At 35.5% G+C, this 21,765-nt stretch overlaps 1 protein-coding gene across 4 annotated transcripts in view; it reads right to left on the bottom strand.

The window, feature by feature from the left end:
- The window catches only part of LOC124157355 (phospholipid-transporting ATPase ABCA1-like), a 127,789-nt gene that overhangs the window by 53,540 nt on the left and 52,484 nt on the right, over positions 1-21,765 (bottom strand). For all 4 annotated transcript variants that reach the window (XM_046532015.1, XM_046532014.1, XM_046532017.1 and 1 more), the window contains 7 exons: positions 19,736-19,829; positions 18,121-18,259; positions 16,972-17,120; positions 5,981-6,117; positions 5,337-5,528; positions 3,244-3,371; positions 50-226 (listed from right to left, as the gene is read on the bottom strand). In XM_046532015.1, the coding sequence (XP_046387971.1) occupies positions 50-226; positions 3,244-3,371; positions 5,337-5,528; positions 5,981-6,117; positions 16,972-17,120; positions 18,121-18,259; positions 19,736-19,829 (1,016 nt within the window). The remainder of the gene's footprint in view (positions 1-49; positions 227-3,243; positions 3,372-5,336; positions 5,529-5,980; positions 6,118-16,971; positions 17,121-18,120; positions 18,260-19,735; positions 19,830-21,765) is intronic.

Genomic DNA, 21,765 nt, shown 5'->3' with positions numbered 1-21,765 from the left:
ATTAATAATACATAATACAGAAAAAACAGAAGTCAATTTAGAATCTTACCGAGTGCTTTGACCTCCACCAGCCTTAAGTTGCTCAATAAAATCAGTCGAATTTTTTCCACACAAATGCAACTGCAAATAGCGGAAAATTGCTTCAAAACTAGATGTTTTATTGTCAGATCTTTCCTGTACTGATGCTAATATGGAGTCATACTCCTCACCAATACGCTTCACCTCACTGAAAAGCAATTTTCCAATAATTGCAAAAATTGAATAACCCATCCGAAGGTTTATATGGTTACATAAGAAATAACAAAAACAGCATGCCAAATAATGTTATAAATATACATTTTTGGTTAAAAGACAACATTATTAAAAGATTGGAGGTGAAGAAAGAGATAAAACAAAAAATTCACAGTAAAAGGAGAAAAAGCAAGATTTCAGGGCAGGCAAGGGATGCACAATACAGAAATAATTCAAAAGGACAATTACATAGCATTCATTTTATAGCAACTGAAGTCTCATTTAAGCATGGTTTCCTCCTCCAAAAGTAATGAAGTAAAACAAATACAAAGAGAGAATATCACACACCACTAAGCACCATATTTTCAGTCACATCTAAAAGCCAACTGAGAGCATCAACCTTCAGCGGCTCAGTGAACTTTTACAACCAACAGCTCCTATTTTTTATTTAAACTCCTCCGTTTAGACATACCTCCCCTCCACAGACTATCAACCCAGAGGACTTTGCCCAAAGACTTCACAGACGTATGCATTGACGTGGGTGCTCACAAGATCATGTCAAATTCCTACCGAATATTTGGCACTTACATAATTGCAAGCAATCAACGCTCGAGTCATTTCTTACTGTAAGTTGTTAGTTTAAGGTTAGTGGCAATCCCATTAACTACACTGCCTCAATTGATTCTCCCACCAAGTGTGCACTGCGTAGCAACAGCCAGAAAACTCGCCAAATGGCTTCAGCATTCACCTTTATGTCGATAAAGAGAATTTTAATGTTAAAGCAGCTGCTCAGAGTGAAAAATTGTGTCCATTCCCATTAAAAAAAAAAGAAGAGACATGTCGACTTCTGGAAGTGTTCTGATCTATGATAATGCCTGTCATCTCAGCACTGATGCAGCCCAACTGCTCCCTGAGCAATTTCAATGGGACATTTTCGATCACCCACGGTGCAATACCAACCTAGTGCTGTGTGACTTCCATCGTTATGCTGAACTGAAGATGTGGCTAGAAGGGAAACGTTTTCAAAAGGGCCATGAGCTTCAGGATAAAGGCAGAATTCACTGAAGGTCATTGGCGGCAACATCTTCTGAAGAAGGTGGAGTAAAACTTATCCACAGGCATGACCAATTCCTCAATCACTGAGGTGATTATGTCGAAAGGAAAGGACACCACAAGTGGGCTCAATATTTAGCAATGACATAATTTTTAATCAATCACTTTGTCTTCTGTTCATGACCCATCAGAGGTTGAAAAAAAACCACCCTCGTATCTCACAATTGGTCATCAGGAAGAAAGTTTACCCAAGAACCCATATTAACAGTAATATTTCATATATTACCTAGATGTCAAAGAAGATGCTTCAACAGATTGCATATCTCATTCCTGAGATATTTTCAACAGCTTCAAAGGACACCACTCACATTAAATTTATCCCACATAAGTAGACAATTCTGAAGAGGCAGAATGCTCATCCTACTTTTTGCGAACATCCATTCATGGTCTAAATTATATACAAGTATTTTGCCCACCTCATTCAACTCTCACTCAAATCCAAACATTTCTCTTCACTCTCACTGTGAAGCGTTTTAAGTTTTATCCGTCTTTGAGCCTCACTATTATCAGCAACTGTACACTAAGGTTTCAGAATCAAAACTATAGCCAACCTATGTAAACTCACGTTGAGAAATCAAGCTATTAAAAGCGAGGCGGCAAAGTTCAAATGCTGTAGTAAGCCTGAATTAGAAAATCCATTTACTACAATCAATTTTACAAAACAAAAAGTCAACTTTACTTAAATTGAAAATAGGAGTGAGATACATAATCAATTTATAATTAAAATAGAAATCAATTTGCCAATCCCTAGTCAGTACCAATAGCATGGCAGTCAAGTTTCTAATAGAAAGTTATGAAGGAGTCACTGGATTAAGATTATAATAGCAATAAGGTTATCACCAATGGCCTGAGCCCAAAGATTTTCCTGAGGCTCCATTCAAAAATGTCCAATTATGCTTTCATTTTTCTATGTAAATAGGTATGTGCTCATTCTTCTATTTCCTCCCATTCAATGCAACAATCCTCAGCCTCATAAAACTTAGTATTTCACTTTGACCTTCCTACAAAGACCACGAGACCACTCACAGGCAGATAAGGATCCAAAAAATCAATAGAGCATCCACTAATTGCCTTCAAAGCAAAAAATGATTTAAAGGAATGAAAACCACAAGGAAGCTTGTCCCTTAACTTTATACCCCAAAAATCGTTTTAAACACAACGAAGAAAAATTATCAATAAATGAATTCAATACGAGGGGAAAATGAAGAAGATGGATTGATTACACAAAATTCATCTAAAATTGAAATTTTGAGAACAAAGCTCTTGATAACAACTATTTAATCATACATACATGAAAATGTGAAAAGAAACTAAACAGGTGTTTAGTATTAATCAGGGAGCCCATTATTTGTGTATAGAACGATTTCCTCAATTACATAGCATGCAGACAGGTATTCACCCCTTATTTGTACCTTTAATTAGCCATACACAATTCATCCATTCATTTTGAGATTAATCTACATTAAAACTTACAATTCATACACTACAGGCTACTCCTCTCTGAGCCTTTAATGGCAAAACATCTCACTTGCACTTCTAAATGCTAGCATTGAAAAAATTCTTTTGGCTTCTAATAATACAGCAGAGATACAATAAGTCATAGAGTTTTGCTCTTTGCCCATCATTCATGGCTGGAACATAATATCTAGAAAAAAATAAAATTGAAAAGCCCACCACACCAAGATACATGCAAGGAATACACAAATAAAGCAAAGCCATTCCAAAAGTTTCAGCCCAGTATGTATACATCATAAGTGATTTCAAGACGAAGGCGCAAGACCAACAAAACATCAAAAACATACCGGACATGACTATACAGCTGATTCTTAGACCAATGAAAGTAAACAATTCTATGATGATTACTCTTAAATACTAGAATATCAATAAATAAAGCCTTACTTTAAATAGTCCTGGTAGGCTTCAAGACTATTTATTTGCTGCGTTATCCTCCTTGATAAGTTTATCATGTCATACCAATCATTCCAGTTCAGAGAACGACCCAAATTATGTTTCAGGAACTGCGACATCTACACAATGGATACGAATAAATTGAAATGCAGAGGTATTAAAACCCTGAGCCAATCTTAAATTGGAAAATCGATGAATCCAAAAGAAAACACCCAAGCACTCTTGAGGATAGTACTCCAGATTAGCACCACCTGCACCTTGAGACAGAAACTTCAATCGGTGCCCATTTTGTATTATATTCCATAAAATTATGGATTGAAAATAACTTGTCATCCCAAACAAGATAATTGAATACTATCAGGATCATAAATAATCTATAAATAGTGAATTTATTTTCTGTCTCGGTAAGTAACTTTAAATAGGCACTCTTCTCACCAATTAATGAACCCAAAGAAGAATCCATGCATAGATTTGACAATTTCAAGCAGAAACACAGATGAAATACCTTTTTCATGCTGATAAATTAACAGAACTGATTCACACTGAACAAAGGTATTCTGGCCCGTCATTCAAAAAACACATGCATGACTTCAGTATTGATTAATGAAACCGACAATCTGTAACAAAATTTATTAAAACAGTTAACCAAATAATCACAAAAAAACTATCCCATGGTGCAGCCTTCAATAACTTCCTTACCTCAGCCCTAGACCTAGGCCAGAAAGTTTTTATCGGCTGCACATGCCATTAATATTTCCCATGCCTTGACAAATGGAAATCTATCATTATGGAAGAGTCATTTTCTGGCTCATCAAAGTTCTCTCTAGCTCAGGGACCTCTGCAATAACCAACCAAGCAACTACCACCAGACCACCTCTTAAATGCATTATTTTGAGAAGAGAGAAGTGAGTTCAATATATGTAGTCTTGGGGGGGAGGGGGTTTAACACGTTGGACAATAAGCCCACAGTGAAAGAAGGACATTAATAAACCAATGCTTTCATCAAATGATTAGAATTTTGCAGTCCATGATGTCTAGCATCGTTTTTTGGGTAAACCTGTGTCACTGCTCAAATATATGCACCAACAGTTTCAAAAACTTGAAAAATCTACAGCAGAGGGGACAAAACTGGAGGCACATACCCATGGATTTACTCAAAAGGACATCACTAGACATTGTTTTTATGATTAAATGCAGGCACCACAGACCTTAACTATAAACATGAAGTAGAGCTAATTTTGATCACTCCTCATTCTTTAGAGATTTGCATAGGATGATTATTGCAACACATTTAGTTCCTTAGCACAGAGTATTAGGACACTGCAGTAAAATTGTGATAAACTACAAGTAATCGAAGAGAATCATTTTTGTGTGTCTCAGTTCAACTGCTACCACAAAAAAGGAATCATTACACTGTATCAGGGATCAGTAACATTTGCAATTCGGTAGACCAAATGTTCAAATTAGCATTGCTATTTGGAATTCAAAGATATTTATTTTCAATGGCTATTTTTATAAAAAATAATTGGTATAAAAGCTAATTTTAAGTAATATGCTCTATCAAAAATAACTCTCATCATATAAAGTTTGAAATAATCAACATCTGTAAGTTATGTGGGGTACATTTAATTGCTTTAGGGTCTCCATATCGGCCTACAGTTACTGAAGTCCTTCAATTACATCATTTTGCATCCCATGAAATTGATATGTACAAGTATACTCCACACTGTCATGTTTACTTTCAAATTACAAAATATTCACATTTTTATGGATGTTACATTTTACACATATATATGTTCATCAAAGGTAAAGGTAATCTACTGCCAAGATAAATGCTGGGAGTACAGGCCGGTAAGGGTCATGACTCGCACCAGCTAGTTGGGACTAGCTAGTAAATAATGCACACTAAACTAGCAGCATGAGATATTAAATTATTTCCAATAATTACAGAAACATGAAAATGAAAACTCCAAATGCCAAATAGTCTATCTTAACACCACCTATCCTTCAACCCTACCCTTAACTAGCATTAATGCTCATAACCAAGCATTTATAATAATATATGATAAATATGCCCAAATTACCTGATCAAGCACAGTAGTACTGTTCAATTCATTCACAACTTCTCTTAAAATTCCATTCAGTCGCTCTTCACTTAGATTACAAAGCTCCATCAAAGCCTTTTCCGTATCATTATAAGTTACTGAAGACAGTACTGAAGTTAAATAATTAGGATCACATAAGTATTTTTTTGGTTCAGATGACATCAAATCTTCCTGGAATGAGAATTCAACATATATTGGGGTGTAAAAATTAATTTTAAAGACCTAATTAATTTCAAAATTCATTCTCATAACTTAAAAATGTTCACTCTTTTCAAATTGAAAAAATTATAGTGCACGGTGCCACTTTCAAATTTACTCAATACTGGTGATGGAAAAATAAAAAATGGTGATATTATGTCATTAGCAGTATTGTAAGGACAACATAACAGGTTTCTAATAAGATTTTCCACCACCATACCAATCATAAAACTAAAATTAAGGATTTGCATTGAACACAAAAATAAACAGTGTGGTGCAAACAAAAACAAAATATACTGATCACCAACTTCTTTCATAGAGGCACATCTTTATACAATATAAGAAGTAGCCACTTAAGTTCAAATACATTCACCAGGAAATAATTATTTAAAATAGATAACATAAAAATAATATCTAGTTCTTACCAAAGAAATGTTTTGAATTAAGACGTCACTATTGATAATAGTATCAGCCACACTATCAGTCAAGTTAAGAGGATCCTTCGTCAACTTCATCTTCAGTAGTTTTGGATCTTTTATAACATTCCTTAAATTTAGACTCCCTGCAATGCAAATAAATTAATCATACATACATTAGTTGTAGAAAGAGTAAAATTTTATTGAATGAGGCACACTCTTGCAAAATATAATTTTTTGTGTGAAATTCAACAGTAGTACCCATCCCCTATGGCTAACCTCCCCTAATCTGATATATAAACTACCCTCCTTAAACAGATAACTCACTCTCCTCGCAAAACTTAAGTGTATTTCTCTTGACGTTTGACACAAAAGGGTTAACTCTCCAGAACTATCTTTGCCTTCTTTTTTTAAAATGTAATTTTTAATCATAATGAGACCCTGAAACCCATAGGTTAAGGCTGCAGTAAGTAGAATACCTCCCAATACACAGTACCCCCTCAATAGAATAGTAGATAAGTACAAAAAACAAACAATGAGTACAAGAAAGATAGACTTCCACCTAATAATACCTCATGGACACAAAAAGATGAAAATTAGATGAGCTGAGGTGACGGTATATCATAAAAAGTGATCAGAAACTTAGAAGAAGAAATGGAAATTTAAGCCATGCATTTGAAAAACTACATAAGCATTCACTTATAAAAAGTCCACAATTCTACTCATGTGCTTGAATAAACAATTTAGACCAAGGCCAAAGCCAGTAACTGGACAAGTTAAAGCATTCAAACCCCAAAAAATATTTTGGGAAAGAATTTTTTCATAGCACCCGCTTCCAAAGAATTAAGCACTAAATCAAATGTAATATATTTTATTAATTTTGAATAATAAATAATTATTAACAGCAGAAAAAATATCAATTGTGGTAAAATTATTTAACAAGTAAAATTATTAATAATAGTTTTCATTAAATATGATGAATTCATTTAGACTAAATGCACCTTTTATAATTATTATTAACCTGTACATTATTTAATGTTTTGATACAAATTCGCCATGGATATTACGTTTCAGAGAAGAGAAGGAAGGCACCTCTTCATAGCAGAAAAAATTCCTTCTAAGAGGACTCAACACCTGAAGTAAACAAATAAATTGGGTTTTGAAAGCCTACATTGAATTTTCGTCCCCATCTTTCCTTCGAATCCCAAATCTCTTTCACCGCTCGTGATCACAAGGCTAACCGCCAAAAATCTAAAACCTCTAATGGGGTAGTTTCCTTCATCAGAGAAAATGAAAGGCATTGATAGCGATTTGTTACCATTCATTACTGTATTCATAATATACAAATTATTTGGTTTTAGAAATCCCAGTTTAGACGAATGGCAATGGTCAATGTTAACCTCATTTGAAAAAGGCCACATTGGCGCCCATGCGATGCCACTCCACGTGATGCCACAGGGACCTAGTTTCTATACAATTAGATAGGAGTTTTACATCTTCTGAGATTACCAATGCATGCATAAGGGACAGAGCTCAGGGAAACATCTCTTAATAATCACCTATTAAAATTGCCCATGGTCGGAAAATTTCCTTCGTTTGATAAGGTAATAATAATCCTTATTTAAGCCAAATGCTACCTGCTAGCTGGGTACTTTGCTACCTGCTAGCAGCCTGCATCGTAGCGGCGCTCAAAGCCTCGCCCCAAGATCACCTCACATGACGGCAGCGGGAGCCAGAATTACGTCACACGGGCTTTCCCCGGCATTCATATTTACAATTAGCCGTCGCGTTTTCGCGCGCTTGAAAATTTTCACTTTTCATTTAATCGCGAAAAATAGACATCGACATTTAAAAATCTAAGAGAGTGATATGCGCACTCCAGAAGTAATAATCTTTCGTTTTAGGCAATAAAAAATAATAGGAAACCACCCTATTCACCAGAGCGCCTCGCATCGTAAGTGGCCGACAGTAGCGTGCAGGCGTTGCAGGCGCGGCGGCATTCGACATCGGTCAAATTACGCACAACCACAAGGCACTACTATGGTGAGAGAAAACTTACGCTTCACGCCTTATGCGACGTCTGAAGCTTAATCCCTCGGTTTCACTGCGTTACGAGACGAGAGCAAGGGAAAGTTTCACCCATATCATCGGTTGACTAGGCATAGGCTATGATTAAATATATGGCTCGAAAACGATTTGAAACGCATCACGAAATTTATTTGGTGTTTTTGCGAGTTCACCATAATGCATCTGTAGTATTCGTTATCGTACAAGGCGCGGCTTTTTTAATCTCTCGCTGAAAAAATTATTGTAAAAATCATAAAAACGTCACACATCTACTATATGTCGTTTGAAATAAATACTATTCTACTATAACCCTTCCCAATCACTTCTTTTAACCAATCTGTAATGCCTAATTCGCTTATAAGCTCTCCAAGAACTGTATAGGAACAAATTCGCAACGACTCAAAGTTCAAAAATCATTTTCAACATTATCAAAAGAGGCGCATTACCTAAATCGGTACCGATTTAGAGGACGAATTACCCTTTATTGAAGGTCCGTTAGTTTGTTTCTATATTTATATGCTCCCCGACACAAAGTTATGCCGCGAATCACATATTTTCAAGGATATATCACGCTTACATTAAGGATTACTCTACGTCCCTTTCCTTACTCTTAAATTGCCACGTCGATAGATAATCTTGGCTAATTTGCGAGATTCGTTTAGCAAAAATGTTAGAAAACTCTCAGCTCCATTAAACGTAGATAAAATGGTCTATACATCTATGGAAATTGTACCGAACCGACATAAAGAGACTTGATAAATGCGTAGCCGCATAAATTAAATCTAGCTTGACAATAAATAGTCAATTTTCTGTCAACTTCATTGGTAATAATTATTTATAAATTACTGAATGCGTAAAAACTTAAAATCGTCATTTGGCACCGTTTTATTACATGCCTAAAAAGTGTTCTGTATCGGTTACCATGCCCTCTTCATACGCTTAGACAGGTACAAACACTAGGTGAACGTTTAAAGTTCTCTTCGTATTCCATTGTGCAGCAAAAAAGATCTTGGTACACATTTCATCAAAAAATAGAATGAAGAAAACATTTTACCCATGCTAAATTAAACCAATGCAAACGCCGCTCGTAAAAAAAGACAGCAGGATATCGTCAATCGTGGAAGAACATCCATAAGAGTACTATGAAAGTTTCGAAATTTCCATACTTCGTACTCCTATCTTAAAGACATTCCAATCATTACAGCCGGAAAATGCAGCGGGCAACATTGAACGAGGACGTAATCCACCACACAGCATGAAATAAAAAGACCTTTCCCTACTCTTGATAGGTCAACATTCTACACACGGCCGCCAAAATATAGAATTTCCACGAATTTGTATTGAAATATTATTTTTTCCAAGAGAGGGGGAATGCGGCCTTGAATGATCACTAATACGATCAAAGATAAAAAAGGTAGATAAAGATAAGCTCTTCCAATGTTTTGGTCTCAAAATCAGACGATAAATTTTTTAAATGAAAAAAGTATGTGGTATTACCGGAATCCTAAGGTTTAATACATTCATTTTGCGGGTAATCGCATAGGTGATTATAAAAACTGCTCTCGCCCAATGGCAGATTTTTCCACGTCTTCCCTAAAGTGAATACTTATATTTTGGTCCTGAATTTACATCTTTTTATTGGTTGAGTTAACATTCAGATCAACAATCGCCCATGCCTTACCATTCTCCCAATTCCAAATCATGATCCACGGAATATATCTACCAAGGCTGTAGCGAGAGGGAGGAGTCCTAAGGATTCCGGATTGTTAGCGTTCGTAAAAGGACGAAATTTATGTAAAATGGTCTGCAAAGGGTTCTTTGGAGGGTCAGAACATAGAGAAAAACAGGAAAAAATGGCCAAAATCTCGTATTCTTTTTTTCGCGATGTTTCACCACCTAAAAAATTTTCAAATACGCTAGCCGAAAGGTATTAAAAAAACGCATTCTGGATTCTTCGTGGCCCTCTCAAAAATATTTTATGAAAACAAGCGTTAGAAATTTTCAAATCGACGCCATTTCTCCTTTTCCCGCTGAAAATTCTTGAAGACTATGGTACATTTTCCCCAACAAATAAGCTTTCAAATGCCGCAAATAGCATTTAAAAAATATACTTTCTTGACCGAGATATCTCAAAAAAGTGAAAATCGTATTTTCGAGCTAGCCGGCCCTGGTGGGCCTCTAGCGGGCTGTAATTGTGGGGAGGTTAGCCCCATTTGATCCCAAATCGGATACCCTAAGCACGGAAAAAATCCCGGAGGGGGGATTTTCACCCTCTTAGTCAGCAATGCCCAAAAAGACGCCTACATTTTCGCAATTATTTTTTTTAACATGTCACTCAAAATTCTCTAAATTGCTCGAAGTATTTTCTTCAGAAAGTTGCAAAATTAAAGTTAATTGATGTAAAAAAGAGTGCAGAGGCGTGGGTTCTACGCCTTTTAATTTCTATGATCTCGATGAAAGGTGACTGAATTAGCCAATGTATTTCTGCATTCAAATACAATTTATCCGTATAACTACACAAAAATCGCCTCTTTTCGACCTGCTTTGCAGATGGGTTATTGTTTTACAATCTTGAAAATGAACCAAAAACTGTAAGGCCGGTATTGTTGCCCGGTCAAATTAGCCCAAAAAATGTGGGTACTCTCGCATAAATAACCAATAAGCTTAAAATTTACAGGAACGTTAGGAATGCCACTCTAATGAAATCCTGAAAAGTCCTCATCGATCCCGTGTGTGCAAAAACTTTTATTCAAGGTCAAAGGTCACAAAAATAGGTTTTTCGCATTTTTTGGCAAAACGGTTAGTTCTACGATAAAAATGTTCCCACCAAAATTGTAAATCAGGAAATTATCTACAAAATTGTCATTTAATTGTTTCTCTAAGATTTACCATTTCTGAGAAAAAGCCATCCGAAAGTTAGATGGAGCTGTATTCTCCGTAATATGTATGACTACATTGTTGCGCTCTCCGAAAATTATAGGACAGCTCCGGCTAACTTTCGAATTACGTTTTCTCAGAAATGGTAAATCTTTGAGAACAAAGCACCATGACATTTTGTAGATAATTTCCTGATATATAATTTTGGTATGAACACTTTTTATCGTAAAACTGACCGTTTGTCCAAAAAATGCAAAAAAAAAGCTTGTTGGGAATTTATGCAAGGGTCAATGTCTATTTTGACCGGGCAATTGATTGTTAGGTCTGGTATCATTTTGAGGGTATCGGCAAAGCATTTTTCACGGTTACGTCTGAGTTCTTCACTTCCTCTGGCTCTGCATTTCATTGGCTTCTCCTTAAAAATTGAAAGTGAATTTTTAAGCAGGTAAAACGCACAGGAGCACAGATGTATACACTATTCAGGACGAGATTTATGACCAGCAGGTCCCTCAACCACATGTTAGGGCCCTCCGAGATGGGGTGGTGATCTGGCCAGTGCGGGCGGGCGGGAATGTGTCCCAGGGCCTCTCCCGAATTTTGATTTTTTTCTGACCGTCTCGTCCATTAATTGTGTGAGGCGATTTTGACGATTTATAGTCCTTCATAAGTTAGATATCGTGAGATTGTCCATAATGCGTATTTTCAGCGTAAATCTATTCTTCATTGCGTTGGATTTCTTTGAAAAAAAAAACAATTTGTTTAATTATATTCATTTAAGATTACCTAGTTAACATTAGTATTTAAGATTACTAAGATCGCAATTTTACACAGTTTCTTGCGGAAAAGAATCACGCGATACTTGCCAGGAACCCGCAATGCACCATGTGACATTAGGTGAGAATCGGCTTGACTCCCTCCCTCTAATCACCTCAAGTAATTAATGGATGCCCCCCAACCGTCTTATGGGCGATAGTTCTCTGCATTCAAAATACAAACGTCTAGATTGCATAGATCTTTGTCTCAAGAAATTTTGAGCCATAAGTTTTATGATTGTTGAAAAACTGATTTGAAAGCATTCATTGCAGTTATGCTTGATTAGACATACTTAATGAGAACTTAAAACACCGCTACTATAAATTTAAATTAATTCTATAAGTCATCAAAAAATGATCATCCAAATGTTCTTTCTCACTTTTATAAGGAGGATGAGTGACTTTGAGGGTCCCTTGACCACGTCGCCGCCGGAGCCCCAGTGTAACCACTAAGTGATCTAGAAGTCATCGCCCCTGGGTGGTATGTAATACCGCCCACATAATCAGTGGTTCGGGAGTGGTCGCCCATAAACTTTCAAAGGCATCAACTTTGAAAATAAAAGTGACAGTGACGTCGTCGCATGACGTGAAAACGAAACGAAGCAGGTCTTCAGGCACCCGTACAGCCACCACTGCATCGATTGAGTGCCTTATAAATTTAAAATAGTATCATAAATTTACAACTATAGATATTATTCATGGTGATGGCCAATAAGCGCGCGCAAATGCTGCCAGCACCCAAACCAGCCCATGGCCCAAAAAGCTAAAATTCTCTATTTAAAAAATTATTTCCCTTGAACAAGATTCGAACTGGAATTTTCCAATTGCCGAGAAGATATCCTTTCAAAATCATCCTGCAATCTTCTTCAATAACACCACTGCTAATGGTCGTAAAATGAGTTTTTGCATTGAGAATTTTACCCCTTAGTGAAAGAAAACATAAAACTGCTTTTCCAACGTACTTACACTGTGGTTAAGAAGTTGTTGCAGAAATTATCGCAAAGTAACCCCCATTATTGATGGCCAAACCTAAAAAGTAAATTCCGACAACGTAAAAACTTGATTTTGTTTAACTCACAAATATTTCGGAAATTCTTACGATCAAAACATCATGAAATTCCTTATAAACTTGATAATGCTGAATTCGCCGAACATTGAAAATCGCCCCTTTTTAGATTAACAGTCGCGATCGTTATTCCTACTTTAAAACCTACGCCTTTTGTCGGAAATCGCAAATTAATTAACCGTAAACAAGCCATCTGACAACTTCGGTAATGTTAACTTCTATCACTTTGTAGAAGAAGGTAACATTCGTTTTAGATTAAACTTTGTCTGCCTATATAGTATTTTTTTATTATTTGTCCGCCTTCCGGTATTATCATGATTCAAATAGCTGATGAAGGCGGGAAAAGCGTTGAATAAATAATAAAAGTAGAGTAGAGGATAACTAAGTTTACTAAAAAAAGAATCATTAACAAAAAGTCGTCCATCTGACTCAGATAAAATTGAATCTGTAAACCGCGTGCATTTACAGAGTCAACCCACTTAAATACCGCCAAACCCGCCCGTGTGTCCTTCGCCTTGGACTCCAAAGAGCCTCTTTCAATTCGAACAATGAAGGCTTCAACACGTCTGGGTTGAGCGCGCGCCTTGTTCCCTTTTTCGCTTCCACGGATGGTCGCGACAAGTTTTCTCCGACCAACATGAAAAATAAAACGTTTCCCGTCCTTCGCCTTCCGTAATACACCGGCCGTGTCAGTCCCACGTCCGCGGATCAATTACCGCACAGCTGTAAGCATTTCACGGTCATCAACTCGATCGAGTGCCGGCTATTCGGATGACCTTGAGGTGTCCCATTCGTTTGTTAGCTCCCATTCAATTTCAATGCAGAAGCGAAAGATTGAGCACGGAGAAGTGCATCTTTAGGCCAGGTTGCTCCGTAGATTAAAACTTATTGTTCATGTATATGTTCATATATGAATGCAAGAACGATTTTGGTGGAACGGAACATGTGCGAATGTATGAACGAAATTAGAACTGCTTCTATTTTCTGTTCATGCGGTCGCATAAGTTGGGTGGATACAAGGAGCATTTTCGTGTTATATTCACGCGTTCATTAATTTAGATACTACCTCGTAAGTGTTAAAGTATCGTGTAACCTGACCTTTACATCCATAAACGAAGAGAACATAATCTAACCTGTAAAATTTCTTTTTCATCATCCCAATACTACTTCAGAAGATTAACGATAATAGTAATAATTTGAATGTATACTGTAAGGAAGATGCGAGTCATACGAACAGGAGAGTTTTTAAAGCATATATTGCCAATTGCCCGTCCACAAAATGAGCCCATGGGAGGGTAGTCAGTTGGGAGTGAGGCAGGTTTGGGGGTTCAAACCTGACGGAAAATGTTGGGGGATGGGTATTAAGTGTCCCTCATCCCCCAAAAAATGGTCCCTTCTCAATAATAAAACTCCATAATTTTTTCTGGATACAGCCTTGTTTATGCGAATATAACTAGTTCATCAGAGTGGGATCATTGACTTAGACTGGATAAACAATTCATTGAAAGAACCCGATAGATGGAAGAGGAAGATAAGTTTTGGTAAAAAACTTCCCTTATCAGCCATATTCTTGAAAGTGCAAAATAAAAAAATATTCTGGATTGAATAGGTTAATTTTTCAAACTCTTACCAAGATAAACAATAAAATAAAAATTTTGAATGAGCTTATCAGTGATACACAATAGAGCAACCAATTGCCAGAGAAAAAATGAGCTAACAATGAATACAAAAAATCTTTATTTTAAGTTACATTTTGATGGCAAGAGAATTTTACTACACGAACCCTGACACCTGAAGCCAAGCCCACCACAAGAAAGGGTATACATGAGGGCAATATCTCAAGGGCCAGCATTCATTGGATTATTGTGGAGCACTGTGTTTACAGAGGGCCCAAATAACAGGATTAACAGCTCTTTTCCGATAGATCTACACCAAACCAACTATTAAAATAAAACTAAAAACGGCAAAATAGGTACTCAGGCATTCAAATGTTCTCAACAGCTTTTTCTACTACTTCTTTATTGTGATAACCCAATTTTAGAAGTTTCATTCCCAAAAATTTCATGTTTTCCACAGAAAGACTTTTCAAGGAAACTTATAGGAATCTGGTCTTTAAAAGCTGAATTTCTCCTAAAAAACTTAAAGTATATAATATAATTTTAGCCTAAAAATACTGTCCTCCGCGAGAAATATTATGCTGTACACCACAAACTGCCTCTCTTTCCTTACTCATGAGGAAAAGACTCAAATTTAATGCCATTTAATTTTACAAGGGTTTATAAAAGAGCCTTCAATTTTCTCATCTACAATTTTATAAATCTTTAGCCACGGCACTAGGCTCCCAAAAATTCATTCTATCATTTCAATGATAATACCTGCTCAAATATTACAACACTTTTTCGAGGCTATTCCTTTTCACGACAGTAATTCATTTGGTGGCTACCTAAAACTGGCTTACTACTGGTAATGTTCAAACTTTCAGGGCCCATTAGCTTGAAAATACTGCGGTAATAGACTAATAGTGTACATGTAAATATAATATGATCAAAATAGTTTCAAAGCAATATCTTACATGAATTTTACTTTCACTGCCATTCAATGAATGTCCCAACTGCTCCTGTCATTTTTGCAATAGATTGATACCAATTATTTAGTTACTTGAAAAGGTGAAATATATATAAATGAGAACAGAAAAACAGGCAATCTTTGACATCATTCCAACAGCCAGAGAAAAATTAACCTGAGAAGTCAGCTAAGCTGAACAGCAATCAGACGACCTATTTATCAGTTGTGCTTTCACTGTGACATAAAAGACCTGCTTCAGCAGCAAAGGCTTTACCTTATCCTGAATGATATTTTTTTTTATTTTGCACCTCTAAGCTATGATAGAGAATTGAGAAGGCTACTTGCATCATATGTAATAAACACAAATTCAAACGGTAATGAACTGCTCACAGCTAAATGGACATTCCTCTCCTTTGTACAAATCCTTTTAGCAAGATCAAAAACACAGACTCGATTAGTATGTACCTAAATGATGATTTCACTGCACTTCTTTATAATAAATTTTGGGCTTAAACCAAATTATTTTCAATTTTGGCTGAAATAAATTCCAAAGAAAAGCTTATTTTCCATTGTAGACACATACATTGCATGAAGAAAGCTGTTCTCCAGGATTGAAATTACTTATATTCCATGCCATTTGAAATTCAAAATTCACTTATTCAAAGCCAAAGCTAGAAAAATATTTTGCCCAGGTCCAATGGTAATGATATTACACTTCAGAGGACATAATATGAGGGCCCTATATACTTGAGATCTAATTTACCTAATAATTCGCAGGAGGATTTGAACCCCTACGCTCACCAGTGCCCAACTTGTTACAGCCTTGTATTTCCTCAACATATGTATATAATTCAAAATGCATCCCTATATTCTGATGAAAATTTACCCATAGATAGAAAGAATAGATACTAGGTCACTTCTCAAAGTGGATCAACAGGATTGGCTGACATAATTTTTGAGGGAGAGACCAACAGCTGCAGTAATTTTCACCTTCGAGGACCATGAGTATTTCAAGGACTGCTCCAAGAGAAAAACCCAAGACAATTATATATTTGCCAGCTCCTAACAAAAATGCCAAGAGGACCATAGCTTAATATCCTCTGTGCTGAACAGAGGCTAAATTTGAAATGCCGCACTCAAAGAACTCCAGGAATAGCTGGATTTCTCTGAAAAATCTTTACAACTGCGATGATTTTAAACCCTGAACTGCAATACCTACTTCAGCCACAGCAACAACTTCATGCAAATAAAGGAAATATTGGAACTTAAGCAACAAAAAACAATTCAATCACTGATCAAATTGAATTTTAGGAGATAACAACAGAAATATTCCATTGAGTCCAAAATCGGAAATGAAAGAATAAAATAAATAATTTAAATAATAAGGAAAAAATGACTATCAACATTTGAAGTTGGGAAATCATTCACAGAACCAAACAACAAAAATCGATACTAATTACTACGAATTTATTCTTCATAGATTGATACTGACCACGAAAGTATACAATGAGAACTCAAACATCAAAAGTTTAAGAGGAGTAATGATATGTTCCAGTCTGAGTTGGCATGGACTAACCCGCATTAAAAATTGAGCAATTAAAATTTATACTCACCATTGATTTTCTTCTCCTGAGTCACAGTACTTCTAATTAAAGTAGCTAAATCCTTCACATCACTAAAAACATGCTGAATGCCATTCAACTGTTCCTGCTTAACTTCATCTCTTCCAATAGTTTCTAATTCATCCAACAAGCGCACAATTCTAAAAAGAAGTAAACATGACCAAGGTCAAATCAAACTGGATTACTGAAGACTTCACCAAGTAAATGCTTATTTATTGTTTTCAATTCTTAAATGGAAACATTTATCTTCCCACAGAGTGTCTCAATATTTTTATATTTTTGCCCCCAAAACTACCCAATAGAATGGATTATAGCATAAATAGTAGAAAATACAGAAATGAAATTATATGAAAGCATCATAAATATAGGAATTCAGAATTTCATTGCAAAGCATTCAGCAGTAACATTTCCAGATACAAAACACAACCACCAAAACGCACCACCAAAATACGATAGATGCACTGAGTTGCAGCTACACATTATCAATAAGCATAAATAACTATTAGTCTTTCACTTTCAACCCGTACTTTATAGGAATTCCTCTTGGCAATGAAAAAAGTAAATGATACAGATGGATTAATTTAGCCCACATATCTAGCAATCCCATTCAGATATTAATGATCAATAAGACTTTTTAACAATTATTTCTGAAATTTCAGGAAGAATTTAGTAGCATGAGAACTTTCACTTTAGCTTCACTTTTCATTCCAAACAAAATCAATAAATCAATGCTAGAAAGCAAAGCAAAAATTGTGTTGAGATATGACCAGTGTGAGAAGTCAAAATTTGCCTCACACGGGACAGTTTTTGTATTAGTCAAAGAAACACTGAGGTGCTCAATCATCTGATGTCCATGCCCCCAAAACTATTCTCAATTGATTGTACCTATAACCAAACCAATAGTAAAGGACCCAAAATAACTGGCATGTGAAAATAGAAAGTTACGTTATTGAAGAGTTTTCTTCTCTCCAACACAAAACTAAAACTCAGCCTCTTAGATATTATTTAAATACTGCATACAACCTTCCCTACCAGTAACTAACTTGCCAGAATATTTTAATTCAGATGTATCTGAATAAAAAGATTATTAAATAATGTATCATCATCCGATTATCAATAAAATTTAATCAATATACTTACATGGAATCGTCAAAGGTGATAACACCTGAAGTTGTCTCATTCACCTCATACCGATGACAAGTATTATTAAAAGCACATACAAAACTTTGGAAGAATGGCAAAGTTCCTGCAGAAGGCATAGCCTTCTGCTGATAATGACCTGAAAAATGCAATATTAACACTGATTATTATAGGCAGACACTTTGAATAGGATAAAATATAAAAACACATCACTGACGAGAGCTAAGCTTTCCACAAAAATTAAAACTTAGGTACACAGGTAATATGTAATGTTTACAGAATCTAACTTCATAATTTTGGTTACAAATAAAAAATTTCAAACACCAGAGATTAATCTAAAAAATATAAGGCTATTGTAAAAACACATGGGATGTATGCTCCAGTATAATTCTAGAACTGAACACACTACAAAATTTTTTATTTAAGAAATTTTATTAAATTACTCACATTGTCAAAATGCCAAATAATTTCAACATTAATACCACATCTATGAAATTTTAACTCTCAAATAATGAATAGCAAATAATCTTTCAGCTCATGGAAAGATTAAAGACATTCAAGCTAGGAATATTGTGAAAAATGAGTGATAAATATGTACCAAATTACTGCTGAGCATACTACATGCTGAATGGGACAAATTATAGGAAATTATGACACTGTTGCTGAAATAATAAATGAGTTTTGATTTATAGAATACTTATGTTATTATCATAGATTTTCAAGGATAATAGCGAAGGAATAACTAGGAAATTTGCACAAAATTTTATTTTATGCTATATAATTGGTTTTGATGCCAAGAAGATTATTCTAAGTCCGTGCCAAGAACACATCATTATCAAAGCAAACAAAGAAATATATTGCATGGTGGGATGCACCTCATCACCATTTCAGATGATGCTGTCCTAATGCTGAGAGGCACTGGAGTCAAAATCCAAACCACACAAAAAATACTCGTCAAAAGATACTTTCATATTCTAATCTCAAAAAACACAAAGGTTCAGTACAGTTCCACTGACACAGATCAGATCGTTTAAGCACAAGTGGAAGTTGAAATGTGACCTCAACTGGATGGATGTGGACAGTTTATATGGTGAGAAAGATAGGGGTAAATAAAATGCATTTTTATTTAATGCATTTAAAATGCAAGGAAGAGATAAACACTTCAACTTATGAATGAGCAAATTGAGATGTGCATCGCAACTGCCATGTATAAACCTGGCATTAAATGAACAGCAAATCACATTTTTGGTGATGATTCCAAAGTCCAAAACTTATTTTCTCCACAATTAAAACAAAGTAATAAAAGATTCCTTGTCTGCCCATTCATATTCTATTATTTAACTGCCAGAATTCATTAGCAGCCATTCGTTACTCTCATGTCTACACCATTTTAAGCTGTGTGATTTTCCAATCAGGTAAATGAGCAATATGTCGAGAAAAATTCAAACCATTGAGTGCAAAACAGAAATATAGGGGGATGACTGAATACTAGGAAATTATCCTTGTCCAGGAGAGTAAAATGGGGAAATCGGGTGGTGAAATCTAAAGAGAGTTAAGAGGAATAATAAACTTATGTTTTTCTAACTGGAAATTTTCTGAGCACTATATTACTCACATTCATGTCGATACTGCTTCAGTCCCCTAGTCCTTACCCACATTAATATTGAAAATAAGAAGAGAGGCCATATTATCTCCACCAAACATCTCAGCTGAAAATGAAACAAAATTATAAATCAATCTCATGAAAACTGAAGCACAAGAAAATATGAAAACTGAGAGAAAAATTAATATTCCACAGTTCACCTAAATGCTACACCAATATCTATATAATTTGAAAAATGGTTTTCCTGAGTTTTCTCACATTGTAAAAGATTTTAGATGAAGAGAAGATTTTAAGGCTGACTGCTAAGCACCATGATAACAATCTTGATATTTGACAAACAATACCGGGGCTACACCACCCTATAGGAAGCCAATTACTGTCATTTTTCATTCTTAAAATAGTCCCGTTTTTAACCTCAGATATTATTCTAATTAATCCCATACAGTATATGGTAATCACACATGCTATGGGAAGGCAGAAGAGTTGGAAGACCTTTCAATCGATGGCAGTAAACATGATCATAAAATCAATATATTTCCAGAAGGCATGACGTTCATTGACACCATAAACGACTCTTGCAAGCAAAGGCAGAGCTGTCAATTACATAGGAGATCACTATGGCCACAGAGATAATATATACACTAGGGAATGTTATGGTTAACCATCCATATCCCTCTTTGCAGTTATGCATTAAATGACATCAGTCACCAGCAAATATTACAAATTACTTGTGAACCTTGGAAATATTTATGCAACGACCTATCTTATTCCCAGACTTCAACTCTGAAGTAAAAAATATCATCACTTGATCTTACAAAGCAATAAAGGTCTAAAAAATAGTCTCTAATTTCTCAAAAATGCCTTGCAGAGGTACCTGTAAGATATGCCACTGCTTCATAATCATCTAAAATTATTTTTGAAGCTTAAGCCTTGTTAGATTTAAAAATAAATTAATCGAGAGTACTGATAACTACCAGGAAGTTATGTTAAATTACTAAAATAAGACTAAGGAATTCATTTTTTATATAAATTAACTATATTATTTGTTATATACTATATATTAATTCTCCAGGTACTTGAAATTTGTAAGTGATAGCAGTGATCAACATCTCCGAGACAATTATTTTGGACAAAAACATTATTCTGTGACAACAAAGCAACACTCTCTGTTTGGAAGCTCTTGTGTTCCAAAATTTAAATGTATGATTCCACACATTTGATATTCCAGAGGCCTCAGAGATGTATTTGCAGTGGATTCTTGCACGGTGGAAGTCATATTTAAATTAGCAAACAACAATGAGATCCAATATCAATCTAAAAAATTTACCATTCCGTGTAGTCTAGAATTCTGCAAGCTCAAACCTCAATTCATTCTACAATTTTTTCCTTACTGTGTACATATATCCGCTGAGGGCCATGGGAGTCTTTCAAAAGGAATTAATGCAGGTCTCATAGATTGCAAGGACCTTCAAAGTATAATTTTTTCCCTTGCCCAAGCCTAGAAGTAAATCAAAATCCAAGAGCTATAAGGATTAGACCATGAATTAGAATGCAGGCAGAACAAACTTTTGGCAAAGCGGGCTCAAGCTACCAGAGATAATTTTGCCAAAGTTAAGCCATATCAGTCAAGACTCACTCTACTCGACAGAGCAGTGATTTCGGGATAGCTTTTAGATGCTCTTGCAGAATTCTACCACAGTCTAGCCAGCCAAAGTTGTATTATGAACAAAAGAGTACTTCTACATAAGGAGTTGGAACACATCAACAGAGACAGCAAAAGAAAGTGTTTTTTCAGACGTATTCCTGAATATTCATGTCCAAGAGACAATGCTATATGGGGTAGGAGAGGGTGCTCATTGTAAATGGGGTACAGCTATTGCCTGAATGACACAAGCATTCTCCAGAGTTCTCCAACCCTATCTCCTCTCATGGGACAACTCTGTGCAACTAAAAACTTATTGTAACCTTTTTCAGCATATAAAAGGCCATTCAAAAAAGTTAACATTATCTTAGCCATGCAACAGAATTCATTATGTCAAAAT

The sequence above is a fragment of the Ischnura elegans genome, chromosome 4, assembly GCF_921293095.1.
Source record: "Ischnura elegans chromosome 4, ioIscEleg1.1, whole genome shotgun sequence".
Lineage (NCBI taxonomy): Eukaryota > Metazoa > Arthropoda > Insecta > Odonata > Coenagrionidae > Ischnura > Ischnura elegans.
Note: the sequence above shows the minus strand (reverse complement) of the source record. Positions and strands in the feature narration are given on the sequence as shown.